Source organism: Micromys minutus, assembly GCF_963924665.1.
Source record: "Micromys minutus genome assembly, chromosome: 29".
Classification (NCBI taxonomy): Eukaryota; Metazoa; Chordata; class Mammalia; order Rodentia; family Muridae; genus Micromys; species Micromys minutus.
In genome coordinates this window covers 21,448,767-21,473,614 of record NC_137964.1, presented here as the reverse complement: position 1 = coordinate 21,473,614, position 24,848 = coordinate 21,448,767, and the positions used below count along the sequence as shown (strand labels likewise).

Here is a 24,848-nt window from a genome sequence, read left to right as displayed (position 1 = left end):
ATTACCATGGTGAGAGTGAAGACTCCTTCAAATCCCAGCATAGAGCGGAGAGGTGGGCACAAAGTCTCACCATTAGCTGAGGATCTGTTGGCAACTGACTGTTGCTAGGAGAACAAAGGTTGGTTTTCATTAAGGATACGGCCTCTAGGAGGTTGACCATGCTCCAGTGGAAACCTCATAGCCAAGAGTATGTAGGTACAATTCAATCATTGTATTGAGTGATTTTTTTTTAATGACACAAAAAGGGGGAGTGGATATGGAAGGGATTGAAAAGCGGCATGAAAGTGATCCAAATACATTGTATAAAATGCTCAAAGAGCTAATGAGAAAAATAAGATAAAATATTTATTGATCAAAAAGGGGAGGCACTGAGTCCTGGATATTAGCAGGAGAGGCTCAGTGGCTGTTACATTTCCTAATACCACCCACTGAGCGGCTGGAAAACAGACATACATTTCTCAGTGCTGGAGGTTGGACGATCAAAGGCTGGGCATTGCACCTGTCAACCCATTGTCTTACTAAAGCAAGCAAATTGCAGGGTGTGTGCTCTACACCCACAATTTCAACACTGAGGAGGCAGAGGCAAGAGGATCTTGAGTTTTGCACCAGCCTGGGCTATATAGGGTGAGCCTGACTCAAAACGCCAATATTGAAAGCAAGCAGTTCTTTTAGAGTTGTTTCACTGCCTGTCTAATAGCATCCAGCCCTGCCTGACAGCTGAGAAGTGCTTCTTCGTAAGGACTCCAGTCTCATCATCAAGGGCCTTAAGTCTCGCCATTCCTGAGCCTCGGGGCCCTAAGTCTCCTAAGAAAACAGTGTAGGGCTGGGGAAGTGTCTCAGTGGATAAGAAGGCTCACCTGCTCCTGCAGAAAACTCTGTTTCGATTCCCAGCCTCCGTGTGGAGACTCGCACCATCTACAGCCGCAGCTCTGGGAGATTTGATGTCTTCTTCTATGGGTACTGCATGCATGTGGCTCACATACATACATACATACATACATACATACATACATACATACATACATACATGCAGGAAAAGCACTCACATTCATTTCTCATAGCTTCAGTTTCCTTGCCTCTAAGAGAAAGGTGTTGTTTCCCACTCCCTGGGGTTGCTGTCAAGAGCAAATGATTGTTGTGTTCAAACGCCTGGCCAGTAGACAAAGTGCAGTTAGGAAAGCCAAGGTTTGGCCCCCCATCCTCCCACCTGGCATCCCTGACCTCACGTAATCTTACCCTCTTCGTTGTGAGCTGAGCCGGTCGCTTGCTTTTAATCAATATTACTGCATGCGTTGCCTCTGCGATTAGGCAACAAAGGCTGTGCTTATTATGTGTTGCTAGAAAGCCATTGTCTCACTGGCTTGCATGTAGGCACAGTCAGTCTGGCAAAAAGTAGAGGGTCTGTGGCCAACAGCGCAGGAGGAGCTGAAATTGCCCATCTAACAGCCATGAGGGATGGAACCTCTTCTAACAACAGCGACATCCTGGAGACAGATTCCTTTCCCACTTAACCTTCCTGGAAGGTCCCAGGCCCTTTCAGGCACCATGCTCTCAGTCTTGGAGAGACCTGGAAAGCGACAGGTATTTTGTACATAGCAGCACAAAGTCCCTAGATATGCTCAGGCACGCCAGCACTGCCTGCCTAAACTCTGTGTTGTAGAAAATTTCAAATAAAAGCAGGTATATGTGAGACATCAATTCCTTTGCGTTTTGGGGGCTGGAGAGATGGCTCAGCAATTGAGAGCACTCGCTGCTCTTCCAGAGGATTTGGGTTCTATTCCCAGATTTTTCCTGCTAGCTCATAACCATCCCTAACTCCAGTTCTAGGGGATTTTTCGCCCTCTCCTGGCTCATATCGGCATTGCATGCACACAGCAAACATATACATGCCAAAATGAGAGGGGGTAAAAAAACCTCTCGTATCTTTATTGAATATTACAGCATATAACATGTTTCCTATAGCTGTATCTTTGCTGAGTCATCTCAGGAAACCCCTGAGTGGTGTATAAAGAGGGACACAAGGACCCCAAAGGGGCTTACCCACAACCAACCAGCAGGTTGGAGGCAGACAATGTTATACACCCAAGACACCCAAGACACCGTGGCATGTTTCTGCCAGGAATGGACCCCATAAAAGCAGCACGAAAATCCTCAGTGTGAAGATAATCTAAATGATTGGAAGATTTTCAAAGCTTCTCTGAACTTCTGGCTTCTAGGAATTTTAAAGACGGCTCCCGTGGAAGATTCCATCGACAGGAATTGAGGGTCAACTGAAGAAAAAGAAAATTGCTGTCTTACGCGCATACGTCTGGCAGCATACTTGGCTTTGTGTGTGCTCCTCTAAGAAACTTCGCGACCCTTTAAGCCTCCATGGCTTTCTTTGTCCACTTTGTTTAGATAGGCCAACTGTTTCTGTGATTCCCTGAAAAGTACAATGTTTTTAGCCCTGCGTTGTTGTCAGGGGCACCACTAGAGAGGGCCCGGGATGGAGCGTTGTGTTTGCTCTTCTCAACCTGGCAGCGCCCGAGCTAGGATGAAGTTTCCGAGATCCCCTGGGAGGGGGATGGGTTGCGGGGTGAGGTTGATTTTCCTTAAGATTGTTTTCTGTTGTGAACTCTCCTAGCCAGGGATAGGAGGGGAGTTAGCTGTACTTTCAAGCTCCTTGTCGCTTCCACTCAGAAGCCTGCCTGCCAGTGCTCAGACCTTAGCAATCCTGCCTCCTGGGGAACTCTGGCCGTTTGCTGGACTCTCTGTCTAGCTTCTCTTATCTGTGGATAGAAAAAGGAGATCTAGCTATACCAGACGGCTGTGAGGGGTACATAGGGTCTTGAAGAGCACCAGAAACACTGATGTCTTTGTATCACCGAGGGTTAGTGTTAGGATTACGGCTGGAGTTGGAGGTAGAGCTGCGGTTGGTGGTTGCGGTTGGAATTGGGATTGAGTTTTGGTTAGGGTTCGGACTTGGGTTAGGGTTTAAGGATTAGTGTTAGAGTTGAGGCTAAGGTGAGGGACTGGGGTTATATTGGGGTTAGGATTTTGGGGGTATGGTTGAGGTGAAGTTGGCATAGGGTTAGAGGCTGGAGTAGGGTTAAGTAATAAGTTTAGGATAATTGTTAAGGATTAGGGTTCAGATTGTGATTAGGGATTTGGGTTTAGATTATGGTTAAGGGTTAGGGTTAAAGTTGGGGTGAAATTGGGGTAGGGTTAGAGGCTGGAGTAAGGGTAGGTATTTAGGATTATCGTTAGAGATTAGGGCTTAGATTATAGCTAAGGATCAGGGTTCACTATTAGGGTTAGGGGGTCAGTGGTCAGGTTTTGTGTTTGGGCTCAGGGTTCAAATTAGACTTGGCAGAGTTCCAGTTTCCCTCCTCATGTCTGTTTGCTGTTTATTCTTGAGCTGATGCTGTTAGAGTTCTCCTTGTCTTAGTTACTTTTCTTTTGCCATAACAAGACACCATGACCAAGGCAACTTATTAAAAAAAAAAAAAAAAAAAACAGGTTCTTTAGGTTGCCTCTGGGGACCTACATTGTATTAAAATTTAATGTTAGGATTGGCAGTTTGCTGGCTTGTTTTAAACTTACCTGTATGTATTTCATGCTGATGAGTGTTTTGCTAGCACGCTGTGCAAACCACACACGCCCCTCGTGCCTTTGCAGGCTGGAAGAGGGCGTCAGAACCAGAGTCACGAATAGTTGCATGGGTGCTGGGAATCGAACCCAGGTCCGGTGGATGAGGAGTCAGTGCTCTTCGCCATCCAATCATCTCTCCAGCTTCTCATTTGCTTGGGATTTAAAGGTTTAGTTTTACTTACCTCAATGCCTGTGTGTCTGTGTACACATATGATACCTATGTGCAAGTACCCATGGATACCCAAAGATCTCCCAGGGACTGAGTTACAGGCAGTTGTGAACTGCAGTTGTGAGCTGTGCACGTGAGCACTGGCAACCAAACCCAGGAAGGGCACTGAAGCAGGAAATGCTGCTGAGCTGTCTCTCCAACCTGGAGCTGTTGGTGGGGCTTCTTAGGACCACCCTCCCTAGAAACCAGGGGGAGTGAAGGGGAGAATCTAGGCTGCTACACCCTTCTCCAAATCCAGTCCAGCTGGACGAGTATTTAGGAAACACAAAGATCTGCTCTGTATCTCTTGGCCCACCCGCACAGCTGCAAGCTCAGAGCACCCATATCTCTGAGAACCTGGGGCGCACAGTTGAGCTGATAGCAGAAGGAACCGCACCCAAGGGTGCTTTTGTGCAGGCTGCATCTTCTTCATTTGACAGATGAATGTTTATTGAGACACTTCTCTGTGCCTCGTGGTCCCTTCCAGCCTTCTCTAGCATATCTCAGGGTCCTGAGATGAGGAGGAGCAGGGGCACATACAGGTCCATGATGGTGATGAGAGACATTGAAGCGGGGACAGGAGGAGCATCTGGATTGTTTTGGCAGTTGGTCAAGTTCTTTTGGAACCAGGCTGTGTGGGTAGAATATTCCAGGCAGGGGAGCTGGTTTTGGACAGTGCCATGGCCCTGAGAGGCTGAGCAGAGTGTGCGTGGGAGGGGGGGTGATGGTGAGTCTCATCAGAAAGGAAAGAGGGGGCCAGGAATGACTTGATTGACAGGACAAGTTTCCCATGGGTGCATGGACCCAATTCTTTATTGTTCATCTACGATGGACGCAAGTGTGTTCTCTAGACTGCCTCTTATACAGGCACATGTTACAAATACTAAGGAGCTAGTCCACAGCCCAGCAGAATGGGCTTTCCCCCACTGACCGCAGTGAAGCACTCAGCAGACCACTCTTTGAAAGCATCACATGGAGATTTGCTATGCTGGGAGTGAAAAGGGATCCAGTCAGAGGGAAGAAAGAACGAGTGATCTATCTTCATTTATACCAGAGACTGTTAGCCAGACGGCAGACAGGAAGGCAGCTCCCTCTAGGTCCCCTGCATGGAGGGGGCTGTAAAACCCCCCAGTAAATAAAGAGGCTCTGCAAACATGGGCAGAGGGGGAAGGATAAAGTCCAAGGCTTCCATTGTCTCTGTAGAAACTTATTTGCGCTGGGCTCAGATTAATTTTTCCTTGTCTCCAGTTAATGGGGGGTTGCTTACACAGCTGCCTCGACAGAGTCTTGATTGTATTACCTCTGTTGCCAAAATCATAAAAGAATGGGGCGGGGCAGGAGAGAGGCATTCAATAAAATCAAAAACCAACTTCAGATATGCTGGAGTCGCCAGCCCCAGGAGTCCTGGGGTGAGCATTTTCTGCTCCGCTGTCTCTTTGATCAGCTTTGATGTCCTTTTCTGATCATCTCGCCCACATGAGAAGTGGGAAGGGAGATGAAGGTTCTACTGTGACTGTATTTAAAGGGGGAAATACAGAAGAGTATGAATTACCCAGCATCTGCTGATGGGGTTAGTTATTTTTTTGTTGTAAAGCCCCCACCACCGACACACCCCCCCAAAAGTAGGGGAAGATAAAGAAGGAAAGAAGAGACAGGAGTGAAGAATGAGGATGCCCCAAACCCAGGCACACATACCACAGACTCACAGGCATGTTGAACAAAGAGCCGGCCACTTTCTGACATTGCCCTGGTTCACGGTCATACAGGATGTGTTTTGATGTCCAGTCCCTTTCCAGATAGCTAACAACATGGAGCGTGTTTGAGGACCTTCACCAATCTTGTGATGGGCTTGAGCTAGACCCTGTGCCAGAATTAGGTTGATTTTTCTCATCTTTATATCTGTTTTATATCTGTGTGTGTTGCCCTAGTTGAAATCCTGGATGATTTCACGGAAACCAAATTATAGTGCCTTAAGGGGACAGGCTTCCCTTGATCTGGTTTGGAACACACAGAAGACAGAGCTGGGCTGAGCTTGACTTGGTGGCCTTGAAAAGCCATCAGGGACCCAGACCTGTCTTCTTTCTGTAGACCTCTCTTTAGCATTCTCTTATACAAAAGGCAGTACCTGAGTTCCAAGGGAGAAGGGGTGTGGCTTGAGACACCACCTGCTGTGGTTGTCTCTTCCAATTGAAAGACAAGACTTTTCTTAAGATCTGTATCCAGGATCCCTGGAGCTTGCTGGCCAGTTAGTCTAGCCTATGGTACCCCAGGTTGCCCCCTCACCTTGACAGCCATACATGTATACATGAATACATGATGGTTAGAGCTGTTGGGGGCAAGTTTTAGCCTAAACCAGACAATCCTGGGGAGAGAGGTCTGTTCCAGGCAGTGTGGAACAGAAACTTAAAAACTTTAATTGTCTGTGCCAGGGCTTCCAACTGTCCATCTCTGAGTTCACCTGCCTTTCAGCCTACTGATTTGGTCAGAAGTCACAGCACATCCTCGGTTAATCCAGTCTGAGGCTGCTTTTCTGGCCTGTTCAGCAAAAAAAAAATGCTGTAACGGACACAGTCTCCCCTTGCCCTCTGTCAAGCCTATGTAAATGAGTGTGCCTTGTTAATGGAATTTTTTATTATGGTAAAATATATGTAATATAAAACTTAACATTTTTAACCCCACTTAAGAGTGCGTGGAGGAAAATCATATCACTGCAAAAGCATCCGTCTTTAGCTTTCTCCTTTCCCAAAGTGACACTCAGCCCTCATTAAACACACACACACACACACACACACACACACACACACACACACACACACAGTTCTTTTTGGTTTCAGGTGCCCACTGGGAGGATATATGCAAGAATGATTCCATGACCATTTCTGTGGCTAGAGGAAAAAGGAACAGACTAACACTGACATTTTAAAGATCTTTGTTGAGGTTTGCTGGGAGGTGAGACTTCTCTGCCAAGAGCAGTGTGACCCTCTCCTAACCCATATCCAGTAGGAGGCAGATTTTCTTATCCTTGGTACCAGGTCTTCATCCTGTGAGGTAAAATCAGGGAGCAGGGAGTCAGTCCCACCTGCTTGGCTCAGTTCATTGAAAATCTTTCTCATCTGTTACAAGGAGTGAGAGAGTGGAGAGGAAAGAGCCACGGATTGGGCCAGTTTTAAAACAAAGAACATACGTTCCTGGAGAATTATCTCCCATGTACATCTCCACACACCAATCCTTTCTAATCTTTCTTGAACACTGACGACAGTCTGGCACTTTCCCAGCACATGTTTACTTTGTGAAACAATTTTAAAAATAAAGTCACGGACAAAGTGTGTCTTCATTGGACTATGCAACAGCTGGGGGGCGGGGCAGTCACAGCCAAAGTGTGTCTTCATTGGACTATGCCACAGCTGGGGTACGGGGCAGTCACAGCCAAAGTGTGTCTTCATTGGACTATGCAACAGCTGGGGAAGGGGTAGGAGAAGACATTTGTGCCATGAAAGCTCAGTAGGGTCTCCTAAGGAGAGGAACAGAGCAGTGGGAGGAGGGTGAGGAAAGAGGGATCTGTACAGGTAAATTAACAAAACTGAAGCTGTATGAAAGTCTTCACTTTGTGGTTGGAGACATAGCTCAGCAGTTAAGCGTTCAAACTGCTCCTCTAGACAACCTGAGTTTGCTTCCCAGCACCCACATCAGGCATCTCTCAACCCCCTGTAACTCTCACTGCAGGGGATCTGGCGCCCTCTTCTGGTCTCTAAGGGCACTGTGTGTGTGTGTGTGTGTGTGTGTGTATGTGTGTGTGTTGCACACGTTATAACCATTGAAAAGAGAATCTAAAAGGAAGACACACAGACAGGTCTAGAAACAAATTCATAAATAGGTAGCAAATGACTTTTCAACACAGATGGGAAAAGAAATTGGTTATGTTCCCCCATTGGGTGTGATGTGTCGGGGAACAGATCTGTGATGAGAACGGCTGAGGTGTATGACAGAGACCTGCAGTAGGAAGCACTGTAAGCAAAGACCATGTGAGAATCCAACCATGGCAGTAACAGTGGCTCCTCGTTGCTGTAACAAAATACCTGGCAAAAGCAATTTAAGAGAAAGAAAGGTTTATCTGGGGGTCACAATCCTTCATTGCAGCCGGAGCATGAGGTGATGGTAACATTGCAGGGACAGTCAGGAAGCAGACAGAAATGAATGCTGAGGCTCAGCTTGTTTGTTTGTTTGTTTGTTTGTTTCAATTAAGATCCCCGCACACAAGATGGTGCTGTCCACATTCAAGGTAGGTCCTCTCTCTTTAGTTTGTCCTCTCTAGAAACATCCTCAAAGACAAGCTCAGAGGTGTATCTCCCAGACAATTCCACCAAGATACCCAGTGGTCTTCTGGTCTACCTCAAAATCTGACAGTACTCTCCAATACTCGGTGGCTGCCAGATCATATAAACTCATGACTTTGTGGCCTTCCCCGTGGTCTTAGGTCCCTTTGGAATAATTTACAGTCAGAATCTAAATCTCCATAGAGTCAGTATAGCCCAGTGTTTGGGAAGAGAGACCCAAAGCTATACCCTACTAATTGGAGAAATTCCGATGAAGTAAGAGTAGAGGGTCATCATTATTTACACCCAGACTCTGTGACCAGAACTGACTCAGAGTCAGAGTCACTGTACCTGCTCTGAAGCTATAGAGATCTCACATCCATCCCGTCTCCCAGGGGCCCTCTCCATCTGAGGTGGGAATGGCTCTCTCAAAAACAAACTAGTCCTGAAAGGAGAGAGCTAGCTATGTCTGCTCCTGGCACCTCTTACCCTTATTAACCACCGACCTCTTCTAGCCTTGCACTCCTGATATGGCCACTGACCTTTAAACAAGTTGGTGATCTATCATGGGCTCACAGAGAATCGAATGGCCTCTCTTACCTTCCCTCCAAGGAGATGGGATGAGTCCCCTGACTCACTTGCCTTCCCTTCCCACAATTCTTGCCACCCCAGAGAAGATTGGACCCACCATCTTACTGCGCTGTTCCCACACAGAGACCCCACAGGAAAGTGCCCTTCATGACGTCTGCTGCAGTCTCCAGTCCCAGTCTCCCTGAGTTAGCATCCTACATAGAAGCCAACTCGGTTTTCTTTTCTCTCCTTAAATAAATACATTTCAAGAGGAAAGTGGATGTCATAGGCGAACAAAAAGCCCAGCATCAGCTGCCACAAATAGGAAGTAACCATATAAATAAGCACAATTAAACTCTTGGCCCGGGGCCCACCTCTCTCTCTGCCAGTGGAGATGAGTAGCCCTAAATGGCTTTCTCCTTGCCTCCGAGTGCCCCCGAGAGACCCCTCATCTCCATGCTCTTTTGTGTAAACAGAAGGATGCATCGGAAATCACAATATCACTCACAGTTTGGATATAGGCCAAGTGCCTACCCCCCAACCCTGGGCTGATCCACTTAAAGTCACCTCAGGAGCCATCCGCTGGGGAAAATGTCTACCAGACAGTAGCTGGTTGTCCTGTATTCTGTGCCCCAGAGGACACAGCAACATGTTTTTCTGTGCACTTCTCCTGCCAGACCAACTCTCCCCAGGTCAGAGTTCCCTGGAAACCCCTCTATTATCTTTGCTCTTTCTGCCCCTCTACCTTTTTCTTACTTAAACTCACCCATACATTTAGGGCTAACCTCTTTCTCTGTTATAAGGTAACAAATGCTAACTATTGGTTAAATAGGCTTTTCCCCCCTGCTAAGTTTTACCTACAGAGCCAGAGAGATGGTTTAGTGGTTAAGAGTGCTTGCTGCTCTTTCAGAGGACCATAACTCAGTTCCTAATACCTATATCGGGTAGCTTACAGCTAATTCCAGCTCCAGTGGGTGGATCTGATGCCCTCTTCTGGTCTCTAAAGGCCACTGAACTCAGGTGTGCATACCCCACACAGACACACACGCATACACTTAAAAATAAATCTTTCAAGGCCAAGTAATAGTGGTGCATGCCCTTAATCCTAGCACTCAGGGGACAAAGGCAGGGGGATATCTGTGAGTCTGAGACTAACCTGGTCTATGGAATGAGTTCCAGGACAGCCAGGGCTACACAGAGAGACCCTGTCTCGAAGAAACCAAAATAAATCAATAAATCTTTTAAAGAAACATTGTCTAAAACAGCTTACCTGGGGATGGAAAAGTTAGAGTTTTGTTTTTAAAGAAATAAACAGTTTTTGTTGTAAGAAGAAAACATGAAGAGTGTGTATGTGTATGTGTGTGTGTTTGTGTGCGCGTACACATGGGTGTAATTCAAAGTGGTCAGGGGACTTTTATATTTAGAGGACTTAGTAGATAGCTGTTGAAAATGCTTGCCTCACAACCATCAAACCAATGTCCCGAAGTCCTTTAGGAATAACATGTCAAGCACATAAATACCACTGTGTTATGTTCTGGCAAGAGGGGCTATGTAGTCCCACCGGCAGGGGGCGCCCTGAGGACCTCAACCTCTGACTGTATCAGGGTTGACGCACCCCAGGGGGCCTCCATTGGCACTGTTCTCTAATCTTACTGCCCAGAGCCTATCATGATGATGATGCAGGTAGTAGACTGGTCCTTAAGGGTGAGTCAACTCTACCTGCATCAAACGCCTGTCGTCCATGGCCATGCCAACATATTGCTTTAAAATTTGGCAGTTACAGGATGCCGTGTCGATAGGTCATATACCATAATACTTGCTTTGCAAGCTTGAGACCCACGTTTGAGCCCCAGACCTTGTAAATCTGCCATGATGGTGCACAGTGGTGAAGCCTCCACTGAGGGGGCAGAGATGTGAAGATTTCCGGGGCTTGCTGGCAGACTTGTCTAGTCCACTTGGTGAGTTCCAGGCCAGTGGGAGACCTTAAGGTAAAGTCTAGGCTTGGGTCTGAGTACATGTAAAATGTCTACATGTGATCTCTGAAGCCGAATGGAGGTACGCATGCAGTACCTGCTTCTGTCAGGACTTAGTTGGACTCTCATTCTGAGAACCCTCCCTCCTCACTCTTCTCACCCTCTTCCTCCTTTTTCTCCTCTTCCTCTCACCTTCCTCCTTCTCTTCGTCCTCTCTCTTCATCCTCATCCTCACCATCCTCCTCTTTCTCTTGTCTCTTCCTCTTCACCCCTCTCTTCCTCCTCTCCCTTCTCCTCTTCCCTCTTCCTCCTCCTCCTCAATCTTCTCTTCCTAAAGTACTCATTAACCAAAGAACGTTTAATTTCCAAATCTCAGTGTGTTTCTAAACGCAGCGAACCCTTAAGCGCGTGGCATAGATCGGCAGCAAGGCCCTCGCAGGCCTCCATCACCAAGAAGTGCATCTCACATCACTCTCTGAGACCACACAGCCTCGGTGCGCGCTCCACGATCCTTCACAGCTTACTTCCCTTTGAAGCCGATCGATTCTCGATTCTCATCCCGGCGGTTACAAAGCCCCAGGCTCCGTGAATCAGAACCTGTTTCCTAGTCTTTAAAATGCAGAGCTGGCCATTATAACGACAGGCCGGGATATTAAATGCATTCAAGACTCAGCTGGAGCGTATTTCAGAGCCAGGCAGCTTGATGTCGAATTTGCCGACTTCTCATCCGCTCTTTGCTGTGTTGGCATGCGGGTGATGGTTCAGGGCATCCACATGGTGCCAGACTATAAAGGAGCGAACGGAGAGAGCAAATGTTTGACTTGTGCTCCCAGAGAGATGAAACTGCTGTGATGTGTAGCTGACTGTTCTATGCCACTGAGCAAAGGCTGGGAGAGTGAGGGGGTCTAAGTACAGACTCAGGCATGAAAAGATAAATCTTTTGTATAGATCCCCACAAACCCTATAACCCAGCCAGAAGAAACAGGCAAGGAGTGAGGAGGGGTGTTCTCGGGCCTGGGTAAGTACCTCTTGGGGAGACAAACATGTATGAGAATGTGGGAAATGCTTCTACATGTGTGCACAGCTATTTGCACATATATGTGCCAGTGAGTGTAAAGACAATCTAGCAGAGCGAGTCTCACCCCCTCTCCTTGGCTCTTACACTTTCTGTATCTGTCTCATTTGCCCTTTGTATATTTTTTCATAGCCTTTTCTTTGGAGTCCGTCTTATTAGTTAGGATTCCAGTTGCTGTGAGGAAACACCATGGCCCAAAGTAAGCTGAAGAGGAAAGAGTTTATTTAGCTTACACTTCCACATTGTAGTCCATCTCTGAGGGAAGTCAGGACAGGAACTCAAACAGGGCAGGAACCTGGAGGCAGGAGCTGATACAAAGGCCATGGAGGGATGCTGCTTACTGGCTTGTTCCACCCGCTTTCTTATAAAACTCAGGACCACCATCCCAGGGGCAGCACCAGCCACAGTGAGCTGTGCCCTCTCCCATCAACCACCAATTTTAGAAAGGTCCTCCAGCCAGATCCTATAGAGGCATTTTCTCAACCGAGGCTCTCTCCTTTCATATGACTCTAACTTGTGTCAAGTTGACATAAAACGAGACAGCACAGGGTCTTTCTTTTCCATCTGACCCCAACACTAGGGCCTATGGTAATTTTTCTTGTTTATAATCTTTAGTGCATGAGAATCTTTTATGATCGTAGCAATTGCTGTGTGACAGGCAATCCTGATATAGAGCTTCCCACACTTCTGCATAGCTTTTGACAGGTCTACCTGCTGTTCCGTGTGGAAGCAGCCCACTGGGTCTGGCATGTACAAGGTGGTCTTGTTTGTAGGATCAGCCAGCTGATGCTAGCTGTAGTTGGTAGAAGACAGACAGGTTGACGGGGACCTTGCTGAATCTTCCCACTATGAGCTTCCACTTGCTCTCACCATGGCAACCTCTGGTAGTGTGAGGCTACCTCCCCTGAGATGCAACAGAATTGCCTCCTGCATCCATTACACTACCTTCCATACATGGTGATAGTAAAGCAAGACCAGAGCCTAGGAGACACGCTCTACACGGTTAGGGAAAGACCTAGCTCACTGTCTTTACACTTGTTGCTAGGAGATGAACACATTCCCACAGACTGTGGTCACTTTGTTATGGGGCTTAGGGTCACAACCTGTCCCACAACAAGCATGGTTCATCCACCATTCTTGATAAGACAATCAAAAGACTCTTTTTAGGAAAGAAAGGAAGGAAGGACAGCATAGAAGGGAGATTCTCCAGTGTAGCCACACTAGAATGAGGGACAGAGATCCAGCTGCTCCTCCACAAAAGTCTATCAGCATAACATTGAACAGGAGATTAAGGCTTAAACAAAAAGATCATAAACAACCAAGCAGTCATCAAGGTGTGGGACCTGCCCATCAGTGTCCCCAGGGGAATCAAATGTCTTCAAGCTTATTGTTTGAAGTTTTATTACTGAAGAAGAAGAAAAAGGAGGAGGAGGAGGAGGAGGAGGAGGAAGGAGGAAGGAGGAAGGAGGAAGAGAAAGAAGAGAAAGAAGAGAAAGAAGAAAGAAGAAAAAAGAAAGAAGAAGAAAAGAAGAAAGAAGAAGATGGTTAAACCAATACAGACACAGTTAAAATGTTGAACTTTTGATGTCACTTGGACACTTGGAGATAAATAAGATAGGTAGCTTATTGCCACCCCTTGGTGTTGTGTTGATGCCCACTCTGTGGATATTATTTTCATGATAGGAGATTTTAAATGCCCAAACCTTAGGACACAGCAAACCTCTCCAAGGGAGCTCAGCCTCCCATGTCCCTACACGTCTGTTCAGACAATCTCTTTGAGGCACCGTCCGAGACAGGTTGGATGCAGTCTGATACTTCCATGAAGTGGAATATTATGTAGTCATTTGAAATGAGCCCTCTATATCTATTGGTATGAAAATTTCTCTAAGAAACGTGAAATAAGAAAAGAAACAAAGCATGTATGGAGTGTGTGGGCTTGCAACTCTCTAAAGGGTAGAGGGATGGGACAGTGTGGGTGAACCTCGGGGACCTTCTCACGCATACAAGGACCAGTGCCTATGGTTTCATTTGTGATAGGTGCTCCAGGGTACTAGACTCGGAGGTGGGAAGCAGAGGGTGAGTTCCAGGGACTGAGGGTGGAGCATCAGTTATTCAAGGTGACTGGAGCTGTGGAGATGAACTTGGTGAAGGCTTCATAGTGCTGTAGGACTATGGGTGTGTTCTGTGTGCATTGCACACTCACAGATGGATCCCATAGAAAATTATACTAAATGTATTTTCTTACAATTGAAAAGAAGAGATTATAAAAGAGGGGCCGGTAAGATGGCTCAGCAACTAAACATGTTTGATCCCCGGGACCCTCATGGTGGAGAAAAAGAACTGACTCTGAGAAGGTGTTCTCTGATCTCTGTGTGCTATGGGATGCACCAACACACAGATGTGCATGCACACACACAAAAATACATACACACATACACATATATACACACACGAACATGCATACATACACATTCTCCCAGAAATGAATACAAGACAAATGTTAAAATAAAGTTATGAAAGAATATATTTCTGAGCCAGGATGATGGCTCAGTAGATAAAACATGAGGACCATATCTATTGAGATCAGGAATCTCTGATATGGTCAGTAAGTTGAGCCCCTTTCTCAGTTAGAAATCTACCTCAGTGAATACAGTGGAGAGCAATTGAGACAGACCCTGGGAAACCACATGCATACACCACACACACACACACACACACGCACTCACTCACTCACACTACTTACAAAGCCACAAAGAAAATTAGAATACTTTTGCAAACACATAGCTGACCTCTAGAAAGCTACGTATTTAAGAAAATAAATGTCGGGAGCAGGAGGGAGGAAGGCTTAATTCTCACCCTCTTGTTTTGCGTAGTGTTTGCAGGTTTTCTTTGTTACCATTTGAGTGCGCTACATTTAAAACTGTCTGAAATGTCAAAAGAAATGGTAAATAATTACCATACCCAAATATATCTGCTAGAGCCATGCATAGTAAATATATGCTATATGCTTACATGTGACTTATGGTATATATTTATATAAATATAGTTTTTATAAGTACACAATACATATTAGGAAGATATATTTAGCGGAATATATTTGGCAATCTATGACCTACTTTGCAAAGACCAGACTTTTTGTTCTGTTATGGTTAAAAATGACTATTAGCTACAGGGAGATGGGACTTGGGTTTGTACTTTTCCTTATTACGTAAGCAAATCCAGCCGCCCAACTGCCACATGTATCTAAAGACTCCTAAGTGACGCATGAGGTTCATCTTCCCCATCTACTCTGTTTCCCTCTCCCCTCTCTTTTGCTTTTAAGAAAACCCATCATGCCTTTTGTCAAAAGAAACTGAGGCCAATATCGACTGGGCAGCCTAGCTGACAGTAAAAGGCTAACTCTCCTAAAAGCCATAGGAGTTCACACCACTAAAGAAAGGGAGCATCCTGCAGCCCACGCTCTGAGCCTTCGGCTTTGGTTCTGTCTCCAGTCTTCTTGGTTCAAAGTATCTGCAGCTAAACCCAGTTGGTGTCCTCGGGGTCCTCCTTGCATCATCCCTGGGACTCACACTTACCACATGAAAGGGATCCCCCTTCCAGGCTCAGATGTGACTGCTCCCTGTACCTCTTCTAGGGAGCTGCTGTTCAGCTGAGCTGCAAAAGCTATCGTCCGTGGGGAGGAAGTGGACCCAAGGGCCTGGGAATTACAGGTTGAGGTCGACTCTTCATCTCATACCCTGGACTTTGTGCATCCACACTGAGGAGATGGAATGGCATCATCCAGTCCAGTTTTTCCATCATGGTGGTGGAATACCTACCCTAGGGAGTTATGGAAGAGAAAGGTTATTTTGGCTCACTGTTTCAAAGGTTTAGACCCTTGGTCAGCCGGTTCTATTCCTCTGGGTCTGAGATGAAGAAGGATCATGTGGTATAGAAAGTAGCTAGCTTTGTGGTTGCCAGGAAGCAGAAAGACAGGAAGTAGTTGCAGACAAGATTCAGTCTTCAAGGACACACCCCCACTGATGACTTCCTCCCTCTCAGCCCTGTCTCCACAAGTTTCCACTGCCACCCAGAAACTCCTTAGAATTATCCTTGGCTCCGTGTGGTGAATCGGTTAGAGAGCTCATGCTCACGGCCCACCTCTGACCACCATCGCAGTGAGAACCAAGTCTTCAGCACTTTAGCCTTTGTGGGTATGTCTAATGCCAAAACTGTAACAGGATGGAGGATTTCTCGAGGTAGGGATGCACCATCTGTGGTTACTTTCAGACTCTGTTCTTGTGGTGACTGTGCCTGCTATGGGTGTTGGTGACAAGAGTCATCAGAGGTCAAATAAGGCATAAAGCATCCCCACAAAAAGCATCGGAAGGAAGTGGCCCAACCCACTCTGGCTGCTATGACGGAATTTCTAGGCAGCTCCTGAATGACAGGAGGGAGATGCTCCCAGTCAACAGCTTAGAGGGCAAGATGAGGATCTCAACAGATTTGGGATGTCTGGAAACAATTCCTTCCTCCTAGACCCAGTCTTTCATTCTAACCACCCAGGGCAAAAGGAGCATGTAGCTTTCTGGGTCTCTAAATTCTCTCATGAGGGCCCCATCCTCAGGACCTAACTTCTCATTACCCACCTCTATTCATTACCTTAGGGGATAAGACTTCAGCATCTGAATGCAGACCTCAAAAAATGGCTACGCTGGAGTCATGTGTATAACAGCATGAACTCCATCAAATTCCCAGAGTGAGAAAGAACTTCGTCTCGGTTTTCTCCAGATGCTTCTGGGGAGCCCTGGTGTGAAGCAACATGCTTGGCTTAAGTGTTCTTGGAGAAGATCTCATGAGTGTGTTCCTTGGCCCATTCCATATAGGCTCCGAGTCCCATGGTCAACTCAATGTACTGATACAAAAGTCTCTGTTCAATGGATGATAAACAAATGTAAGCTGTGGGGGGGGGGGGGTTGTAAGGAGAACCAAAGCAAAGAATGAAATGACTGAATGCTATGTCTCCCCCACTCTCAAAATATGTTAGTTGCCAATAGGTTAGCCATAAATTTTAGAGCCCTGCAAGTTCTTTACTCATCCGTCTACAGGTGGCTGTAAAGCAGACCCACAGTCCACATGAATAAAAACAAATTGGCCCCTTTAGAAAATGGCTCACTAGTTCCCATTCTACTTGTTTGATTCTGTTGAATTTCCTGTCCGCTCAAAAAAACCTGGGGAGGTTTGACTTAAGAATCCAAGTTCTTGGCCCCTCTGTGACAGCCATGGGCTTCTGGCTTTTCACACCCCTACCTTCTAGATCCTTTCTCTATCGTTCTTTCTTTCACTAATTTCTCTTTCTCCTCCCCATTTCTTCCTCTCCCAGCCAACACCCAACACACATACACACACACACACACACACACACACACATACACACCTACCTACACTCCTACACACCTTGACATAGAGACACTTTCCCAGCATTGCAGTCACTAACACATCTGCAATTCCAGCATCTGGGAGGCCGAAGCAGGAGGATCAAGAGTTCAAGGCCAGCCTCATGTACGTAAGAAGTTTGAGGGCAGCCTGAGCTACACGAGTAACTGTCTCAAAATCCAAAAACAAAACTACAAGAAATAACAGCACCCATGTTCTTTTTACCCTTGCTGCTTTTGACATCCATCTGGAAGGTGATCAGGGTGATCTGGATTTGAGACAGGGTTCAGGAGTCTTGGTCCTTGAGACACGGATTTACCTCTCCATGACACTGGTACTTCGTATGACTTTTGCGGGCCATGGGTACTGATATGAATTGAATGCCCAGCACATGTTTACCATCAATACTGGTTCATAGCCCTCTCTTACTTAATCCAGTTTCCAAACCCCTGAGCCATATTGTGAGTGGGTGACATACAACCATCCATAGATGTGAACGGGTGCTGACTCAAAACCTTTTACCCCCTGCACTACCTACGAACATTTGGATTCTCATTCACCTGTTTGTGTGCATGTGTATGTGTGTGTGTGTGTGTGTGTGTGTGTGTGTGTGTGTGTGTGTGTGTCCATCTCTGTTTCTCTCTTCTCCATCTCTGTCTCTGTTTCTCTCTGTCTTTCTCTGCCTATTTCCCCCACCCCTGCCTGTCTGGTGGACTCTGAGTCAGGTTCCCTTTACTGACACTGCAGCATTAAAGACATGTGTGTACTTTGTCTAATCCTAAGATACTGTTCTGAGGCCAGTTAAGGAAACAATGCAAGAGAAGTGGTGGAACCAAGTGAGAGGCAAAAACCTGCAGTCACAGGCTCAGTTGCCTCTGTGGGCTCCTCCTCTGGATTCTTTCTTCCTGCCTGATGTTACCCACTCCCAGCAGCCTCTGCAGCTGGGAAGGCCAGGCAGAAGGGCCAGTCCTCAGGACACTTACTCGGGAAGCTGCTACTGTGGCTAGCTGCTGTTGATAGTGAGTCTTCCCTTCTGCCTCAAGCTGAGAAACAGCCATCTGATTTGCTGCTCTTCTGTCCCCTCACACATTGCAGATGTACAATTAATATTTCTTCAGAGACTATATATCGCCTGTCACAGATGAGGAGAGCCAGAGACCTCCCAGCCCGGCTCCTAGAGGACCTACCACTTCTGTTCCTCCCACACAAGAGAGAGCACAAGAGGTCCAGCTGCCGTGGCTGCTTTGGAACACTTCAGTGTGAAGAGGACCCTGGGACCCCAAACCATTTTTTCAGCACAATGATGTTTCCCATCTCCACTCTGAACACACAGTATTATCCAATTCCCCACAGCCAGCAGACTAGGAGTCCCCTAAACGGAGTTTATGCTAAGCCAAAATTACAGCCTTTAAGCTGATTTCTCAAAGGATGCGATCCATTTCAGCCTCTTTTCTCTCCGTTCCAGCTGCTTCCAAGACACCTAAGAAAGGCTTTTTTCTAAATTGGAAGTCCCATCGGACAGCCTCAGCTAAGCAACTACAGCTTCTGTGCTCCACATCCCTCTCTGTCACAGATGCTCTGGGGACACTAGGCTCTGGGTGTGGCATCTGAGGTTGAAGGGGCTGCTAGCCAAGGAGCACTCCTTTTGGAGTGAGTCCAGTGGTTAATGAAGTAGAATGGGAATAACCATTGGATCCCATGTCTAGTTCTCCATCAGCTGCCTCTTTTCTTTCTTGATACCTGATTCTCACACAGGGTTGAGAGGCTGGTATTGTTTAAGGCAACTGATACCTTTGAGGCTGGGAACTCTGGAGTCAGAGCTTGGGGATGGTTACAGTTCGGGGAGTATGCTATGGCACTCTGGAGACCTGAGAGGCAGAGACTTTTCCCAAAGTCACCTCAACAATCTGCAGCTTATCCTCGAGTGCCTATGGGGGGAGGGTAGCCGTGACTGCTATGAGTTGGAGGGTTTAAACCACCACACTTCTCAGCCTTAGCTGAGTCCCGGCTGCTTAGAAAATGTCACTGCAGCGGATGACAAAAAAAGAGAACCCTGGGACAAGAAAGGAGCCTCAAGGCTTGCTGATATGCATTGGTTGGGCCCCTCTCTTACCTGTATCTTTAGCTTCGTAATTGGACAGGGGACAGCAGGTGTCTGCGGGGTCTCCATAGTACCCCCCACTCACCATCAGCTACACTGATCACTGCTGGGTGTTTCCAAAGGGTGCCTGGCCGGGATCTACTCTTCTAAATGCCTGCCGGTTGGCTGACTGGTGAGGAATTGAGTAGGGGAAACCTTCTGTTCTAGAACTAAAACTTCCCTTCATCCCCCTCGGGGCCCGTTTGTCTCAGCAGTTAGCGCTGCCACTGAGACCCAGCAACTCATCAATTACAAACATTAGCTGTAAATTACACTTTTGCATAGTTAATTCAGACTCCTCATTATGTACTCGGCAGAGCTTAGCAGGCGTAAAATTCAATAGCAAGCTTTGGAGCCGATCCAGCGTCTGTCCTCTGTGATATTTGGGAAAGGCGAAGTTTTAGAAGTGGACCTCAGAGCGTGTCTTCTCTGGAAGGTCTCCAACAGACCCAGCTTTTTTTTTCTTTTTTTTTTTGCTATTTCCCCCCTGTCTTGGAATGGGTTCAGCCCTTCTGGAAAAGCTGATAGCTCCAAAGCATGCCTCCCCTGTCCTTTCCTAACAAAACGGAGACTCTTCCCCCTCCTGTGTAGAAATTAATATTAACCTGACTACTGGAAGGGAAAGTGTGAATATCAGGAAGCCGGGCAGTCACTCATCTATTATTCATTTAGCAAACATTTACCGCGTCCCTCTGGTGGGTCAGCACAGCAATGTGTCACTTGAAGGTAGTGGAAGAATTCCGTAGCCCTGCTACTAGGGAGCATGGATTGGTGATGGGAGATGTGGATCTCGAACCACAAAGTACACTGGGTCATGTGGCCGTGTAAAGGAAGGGTGTTCAATGGCATGAGTGGCTGAGCTTCGGCCAACAGGACAGGTGTGATGTTAAGTGATGTGGGAAATAATCACAGAAGGCCTGAGTAGAGGCACCTGAGTGTTAGAGGCGGCCAGATGGAGAAAGAGGTCAGGAAAACAGAAGAAGGGAAGGAGTTCTGTTGTCAGGACTTGGGGCGATGAAGGGATTGTGGTTCTGTCTTAGTTAGGGTTTAACTGCTGTGAACAGATACCATGACCAAGGCAACCTTATAAGGACAACATTTAACTGTGGCTGGCTTACAGGTTCAGAGGTTCAGTTCATTATCACCAAGACAGGAACATGGCAGCATCCAGGTTGGCATGGCGCAGGAGGAGCTGAGAGTTCTACATCTTCATCTGAAGGCAGCTAGGAGAAGATGGGCTCCCATGTGGTTAGGAGTGTCCCATTGCCCACACCCACAGTGACACACTTCCTCCAACAAGGCCATACCTCCCAAATAGTGCCACTCCCTGACCTAAAAATATACAAACCGTCATTGGGTATCAGATCAGAAGGTTGACTCAAAATGCCTTTGCTGATTCTAACTTGAGGCTACAAATACAGAAGACAGATTTTCAGTCTCTCTCTTCAGTGTACAGAGCAGTGCATGACTACACTCATTTGGTGCCTCCCAAAAGCCCCTGTAATGGTCAGACTTGAATGTTAACTCAGTTACCTGGGAGACACATCTGGATACATCTATGGGGACCTTTCCAGACACATTGCACTGAAGAGGGAAGACTCACCCTGAATGTGAGTGGCACGATCCCACAGACCAGAGCCCTGAACAGATTCAGAAGTTCCTAAGTGTCACCTAATGGTCTAGTCATCAGAGATCCTCAGGAATCTACGTCCAAGCCCCCGGTCTACCCTGGTAAAGCTGAGAACTCTGCTAGGCAAGCACAGACATCAGAACTGTATGCAGCCTCTCACCTTACTCACTCTTGTTCCCCTGAGGTTGACAGCTAATGCGTCGAGCATCTTACCTGAGATCTTCCTTCGACTCCACAGAGAAGCCATAACTAAGACAGCCACACATCTGCTTCCAGAACCTGTGGTTGTGCCATCCACCCATCCGGTCTCTGCACAAGCATTGAGAGATGGAGGGAAAGGAAGTGGAGAAGCTGGTGCTCACACGGAAAGCCTTCCGTGCACAGCTAAGATGTTGAACCTTGACCCTTTGTCACCATTTCCATTCTAATTTCTGAATGTCCACTCTTAATGTTTTCATTGCCTTTGTGAAGAGCACACCTGGGCATCTATCGCTTTCCTCTCAACTTCCTGGGTACTTCAACCATTAGTGAAGCTGCAACCTGCACCATAGGTCAGGAAAGTTCAGGCTCCTTGCTAGGTTTCAGATCCTTTAAGCAATGGTATTGTCATTTACATAATGTGCAGGAGAGGGCTCTCTTTCCTTTGTCTCCCTATGTAGTTACCTGCTCCTCTAGGTCTTTAGTCTTTGAAGTAGGAGATAGAAGTAAAGGGTCATTTGTTTGCTTGTTTCAGTGTGTGTGGGGGAGGGAATATAGGTGTGTACAGATGTGTGTGCATGTGTATGTGCACATACAGGCCAGATGACAACCTCCACGGTTATCCATCAGGGTGTTGTGGATGCTACCCACTTTATTTTGATGTTGCTTCTGTTTAAACACTTGTTATTTTTTAAATTCTCTGTGGGAGACATGGATATGTTAGTATGGGTGCCCAAGCAGGTCAGAGACCTGATATGAGCCTTGAGAGTTGTAACTCAGGTCCTCTGCAAAAGTATTCCATGTTCCAAACCTCTGAGCCATCTTTTCTGTTCCAATAGATTTACTTTATTTTAATCATGCACACATATGTCTGCTTATGAGGATGTATGGGTGTGGCCCATGAAGACCAGAACATGGGTTTTGTGGAATTGGAGATGCAGGCATTTGTAAGCTATGCAGCATGCATGCTGGAAACAAAGCTTGAATCTTCTGTGAGAGCAGTCACATACTTTTAACATCTGAACCTCTCTTTATCTCCTGTCTCCCTTGTTTTCTACAGTAGAGTCCCTCACTGAGACCTGAGGTGCATCCATTTAGCTAGGCTCCCTAGCCAGTTACCCACAGGGACTCTTCTCTTTCTTTCTCCCAGGCACTGTGTATGCTACAGCAGGTATGTGCTACTATACCCAGCTGTTTTACATTGGTGCTGGAAATCAAGGCCCCATACTTGAATGGCTAGCCCTCTACTTACATAGTTATCCCTTTAGCCATTCAGTTTATTTTTTAAAGATTGGTCTTTATTTTGTGTATATGAGTTTTGCCTGCACATTTGTATGAATGTGCACCATGTGTAGACCTGGCACCCACAGTGGCCAAAAGAGGATGTCAGATCTCCGGAAACAGAGGGTTGAGAGCTACCACATGGGTACTAAGAACTGAATTGAAGTCTTCTGCAAGAGCAACAAATGCTCTTAATCACTGAGCCATATCTCCAGCCCTCCTATTTGTGTATCTTTAAAGCTGAATCTTGGGGTCGAATCCGAATGTGCTACCCTTTCCCACAGGGCAGACTCCACAAGCTTGTCCTTCCTGCTGCTTTCCTGTTGTGAGTTCTGAGTTCTGTCTTGCATCCTAACTACAGACAACAGTAAGGGAGACCAGGGACTTTCTCTGCACTTGAATCTTGAACCTCAGCTGATCAGATATCCTCCCTCAGAGCTCTGAATGGGAACTACTGGCAAGACATGCAAGACTTAAAAACCTGTGTTTTGGGGTAAGAGGCATAGACTTCTCTAGGGCCATTTTCTTAGGATTCTATCTTGGCAGCCCCCTCTTTGCCCATCTCAGCCCATTTCCTTCTCTCCCCCTAACCTGCTCACCGTGAGGTACTTTTCCAGTCCCCACTTCCTCAGTTAACTCAAGAGGGAGCCTGCAAAGCAAATCGGTAAACCTCAGCACCATGGAGAGCTCACCAGAATGGTGCCTGGGTGGGCAGCGTGGGAAAGAAATATTTGGATTCTTGACAACACTTGAAGAAGGAGTAAAACACAGACCGTGATTAGACTGTACTGTTCTCTTAAGAAAGGCTTCCCCATTCAGAATTTTATCTCTTCATTCCCTGAGTCTCTTTGCATCCACAGGCACTGAGCTGCCCACAGTGGCTAGGACATGGTTTCTCAAACCTCTCCCTTCACCTCCAGGCTGGGAAGCTAAACTCCCTTTGGCTTTTAGCTCATTCTTAGGCTCTGTTTTCTTGCAGATGAGTCCCAAGGGGTTTGAAAAATTGGGTTTTTGATGGTCTGGAATTTGTTGTGACTATTGGGGATATTTATTTATGTTTGAGGAAAGTACGTTTAAAAAGAGAGAGAGAGAGAACTTTAAATTTCTCTTTCAAGGGTTATGTTTGTAAATCCACACCATTTATCAAGTTGTGGCTTCTTGACACTCCCTGGGTTACCTACATCTTTATCTCTCTCTCTCTCTAACTCCAACATCACCACATTCCCATGCTACGTAGATACTCTTGGTCTCCTCAAAACAGATGCTCACCAGATAGACTGCCTCCTTTCCTTTGTTTCCATTTTCCAGCACACAGCATATAAGAAAACATCTACTAGGGACAGATCCTGAGTGAAGATATGATGTACAAAACTGGATGAATCGGGCTCACATGCATGGCAGAGTGCAAAAGACAAGGTCTCATGTATCCCAGGCTAGGCTTGAAATCCTAGTGTAACTGGAATGCCCATAAACTCCAATCCACCTGCCTCAGCTTCCCACATGCTTGGATCACAGATGTGCATCATCATTCCTGGTAGATACAGAGCTGGGAGTTGAACCAGTCAGGGGCTTGGTACCTGCCAGGCAAGCACGTACATCAACTCTTCCAGTTGAGCTATACCCCGGCTCCACAGACCAGTCTTAAAAACATGTTTATGGCAGGTTCCCCCACTTGAGCACAAAAGCAGCAAGTACTATCTGCATGTGGTGGTGCACACTAACCCCAGCACTCGGGATGCTGAGGTTGGAGATGTCTACAAGTTTGTGTCTTGTGTGATCTACAGAGTGAACTCAGGGGCAGCTATAGATATGTAGTGAGCACTTATCTCAAAAACAAATTTAAAAACAATTCAAAGACCTCATCCCTCCCAACAGTGATCAATGCTTAATATTGAAGAATTTTGTCCAGATCTGTAGCTTGTGGGCGCTGTTCCGTCCCAGCTCCCGACTCTCTAAGTTAAAAGTGATGTCATGCTTCCAAGTACCTGGGTCTGTTCCTGAGAGGCGGTTCTCTCCTCCCCTCGTTCTGAGCGCCCTTGTGGGACTGGGGTAAAGGGAGAGAAGGAACCTTCAAACAACATGGAATTAAAGCTGTTTCCTTCCATTCCCTTCCAGAAGCAGCAATTTATTCAACGAGGTCATGCAGATGAATTTTGAAATTGCCAGCTTCAGCAGCCTCTCAGGGACACAACCCATCACATGGCAGGTGGAGTACCCGAGGAAGGGGACCACAGACATCGCCGTGTCCGAGATCTTCATCAGCCAGAAGGACCTAGTCGCCATAGTCCCCCTTGCTATGGTAAGCCACGGTGCCATGATAGCCCTTGAGTTCTTCTGACTGACAGTACCCCTGAATGCTTCCTTGGTCCCAGGTCATTGCTACAGCTATTTTATGCATAAGTGACTGATCTTCCC

General features: G+C 46.7%; 1 protein-coding gene across 1 annotated transcript in view; it reads left to right on the top strand.

Annotated features, from left to right (window-relative positions):
* TMEM132C (transmembrane protein 132C) overlaps positions 1-24,848 on the top strand; it is a gene marked incomplete at both ends in the record, with an annotated part of 297,018 nt that overhangs the window by 224,133 nt on the left and 48,037 nt on the right. The window contains one exon of the mRNA XM_080941048.1: positions 24,549-24,732. Coding sequence (XP_080797174.1) covers positions 24,549-24,732 — 184 coding nt within the window. The remainder of the gene's footprint in view (positions 1-24,548; positions 24,733-24,848) is intronic.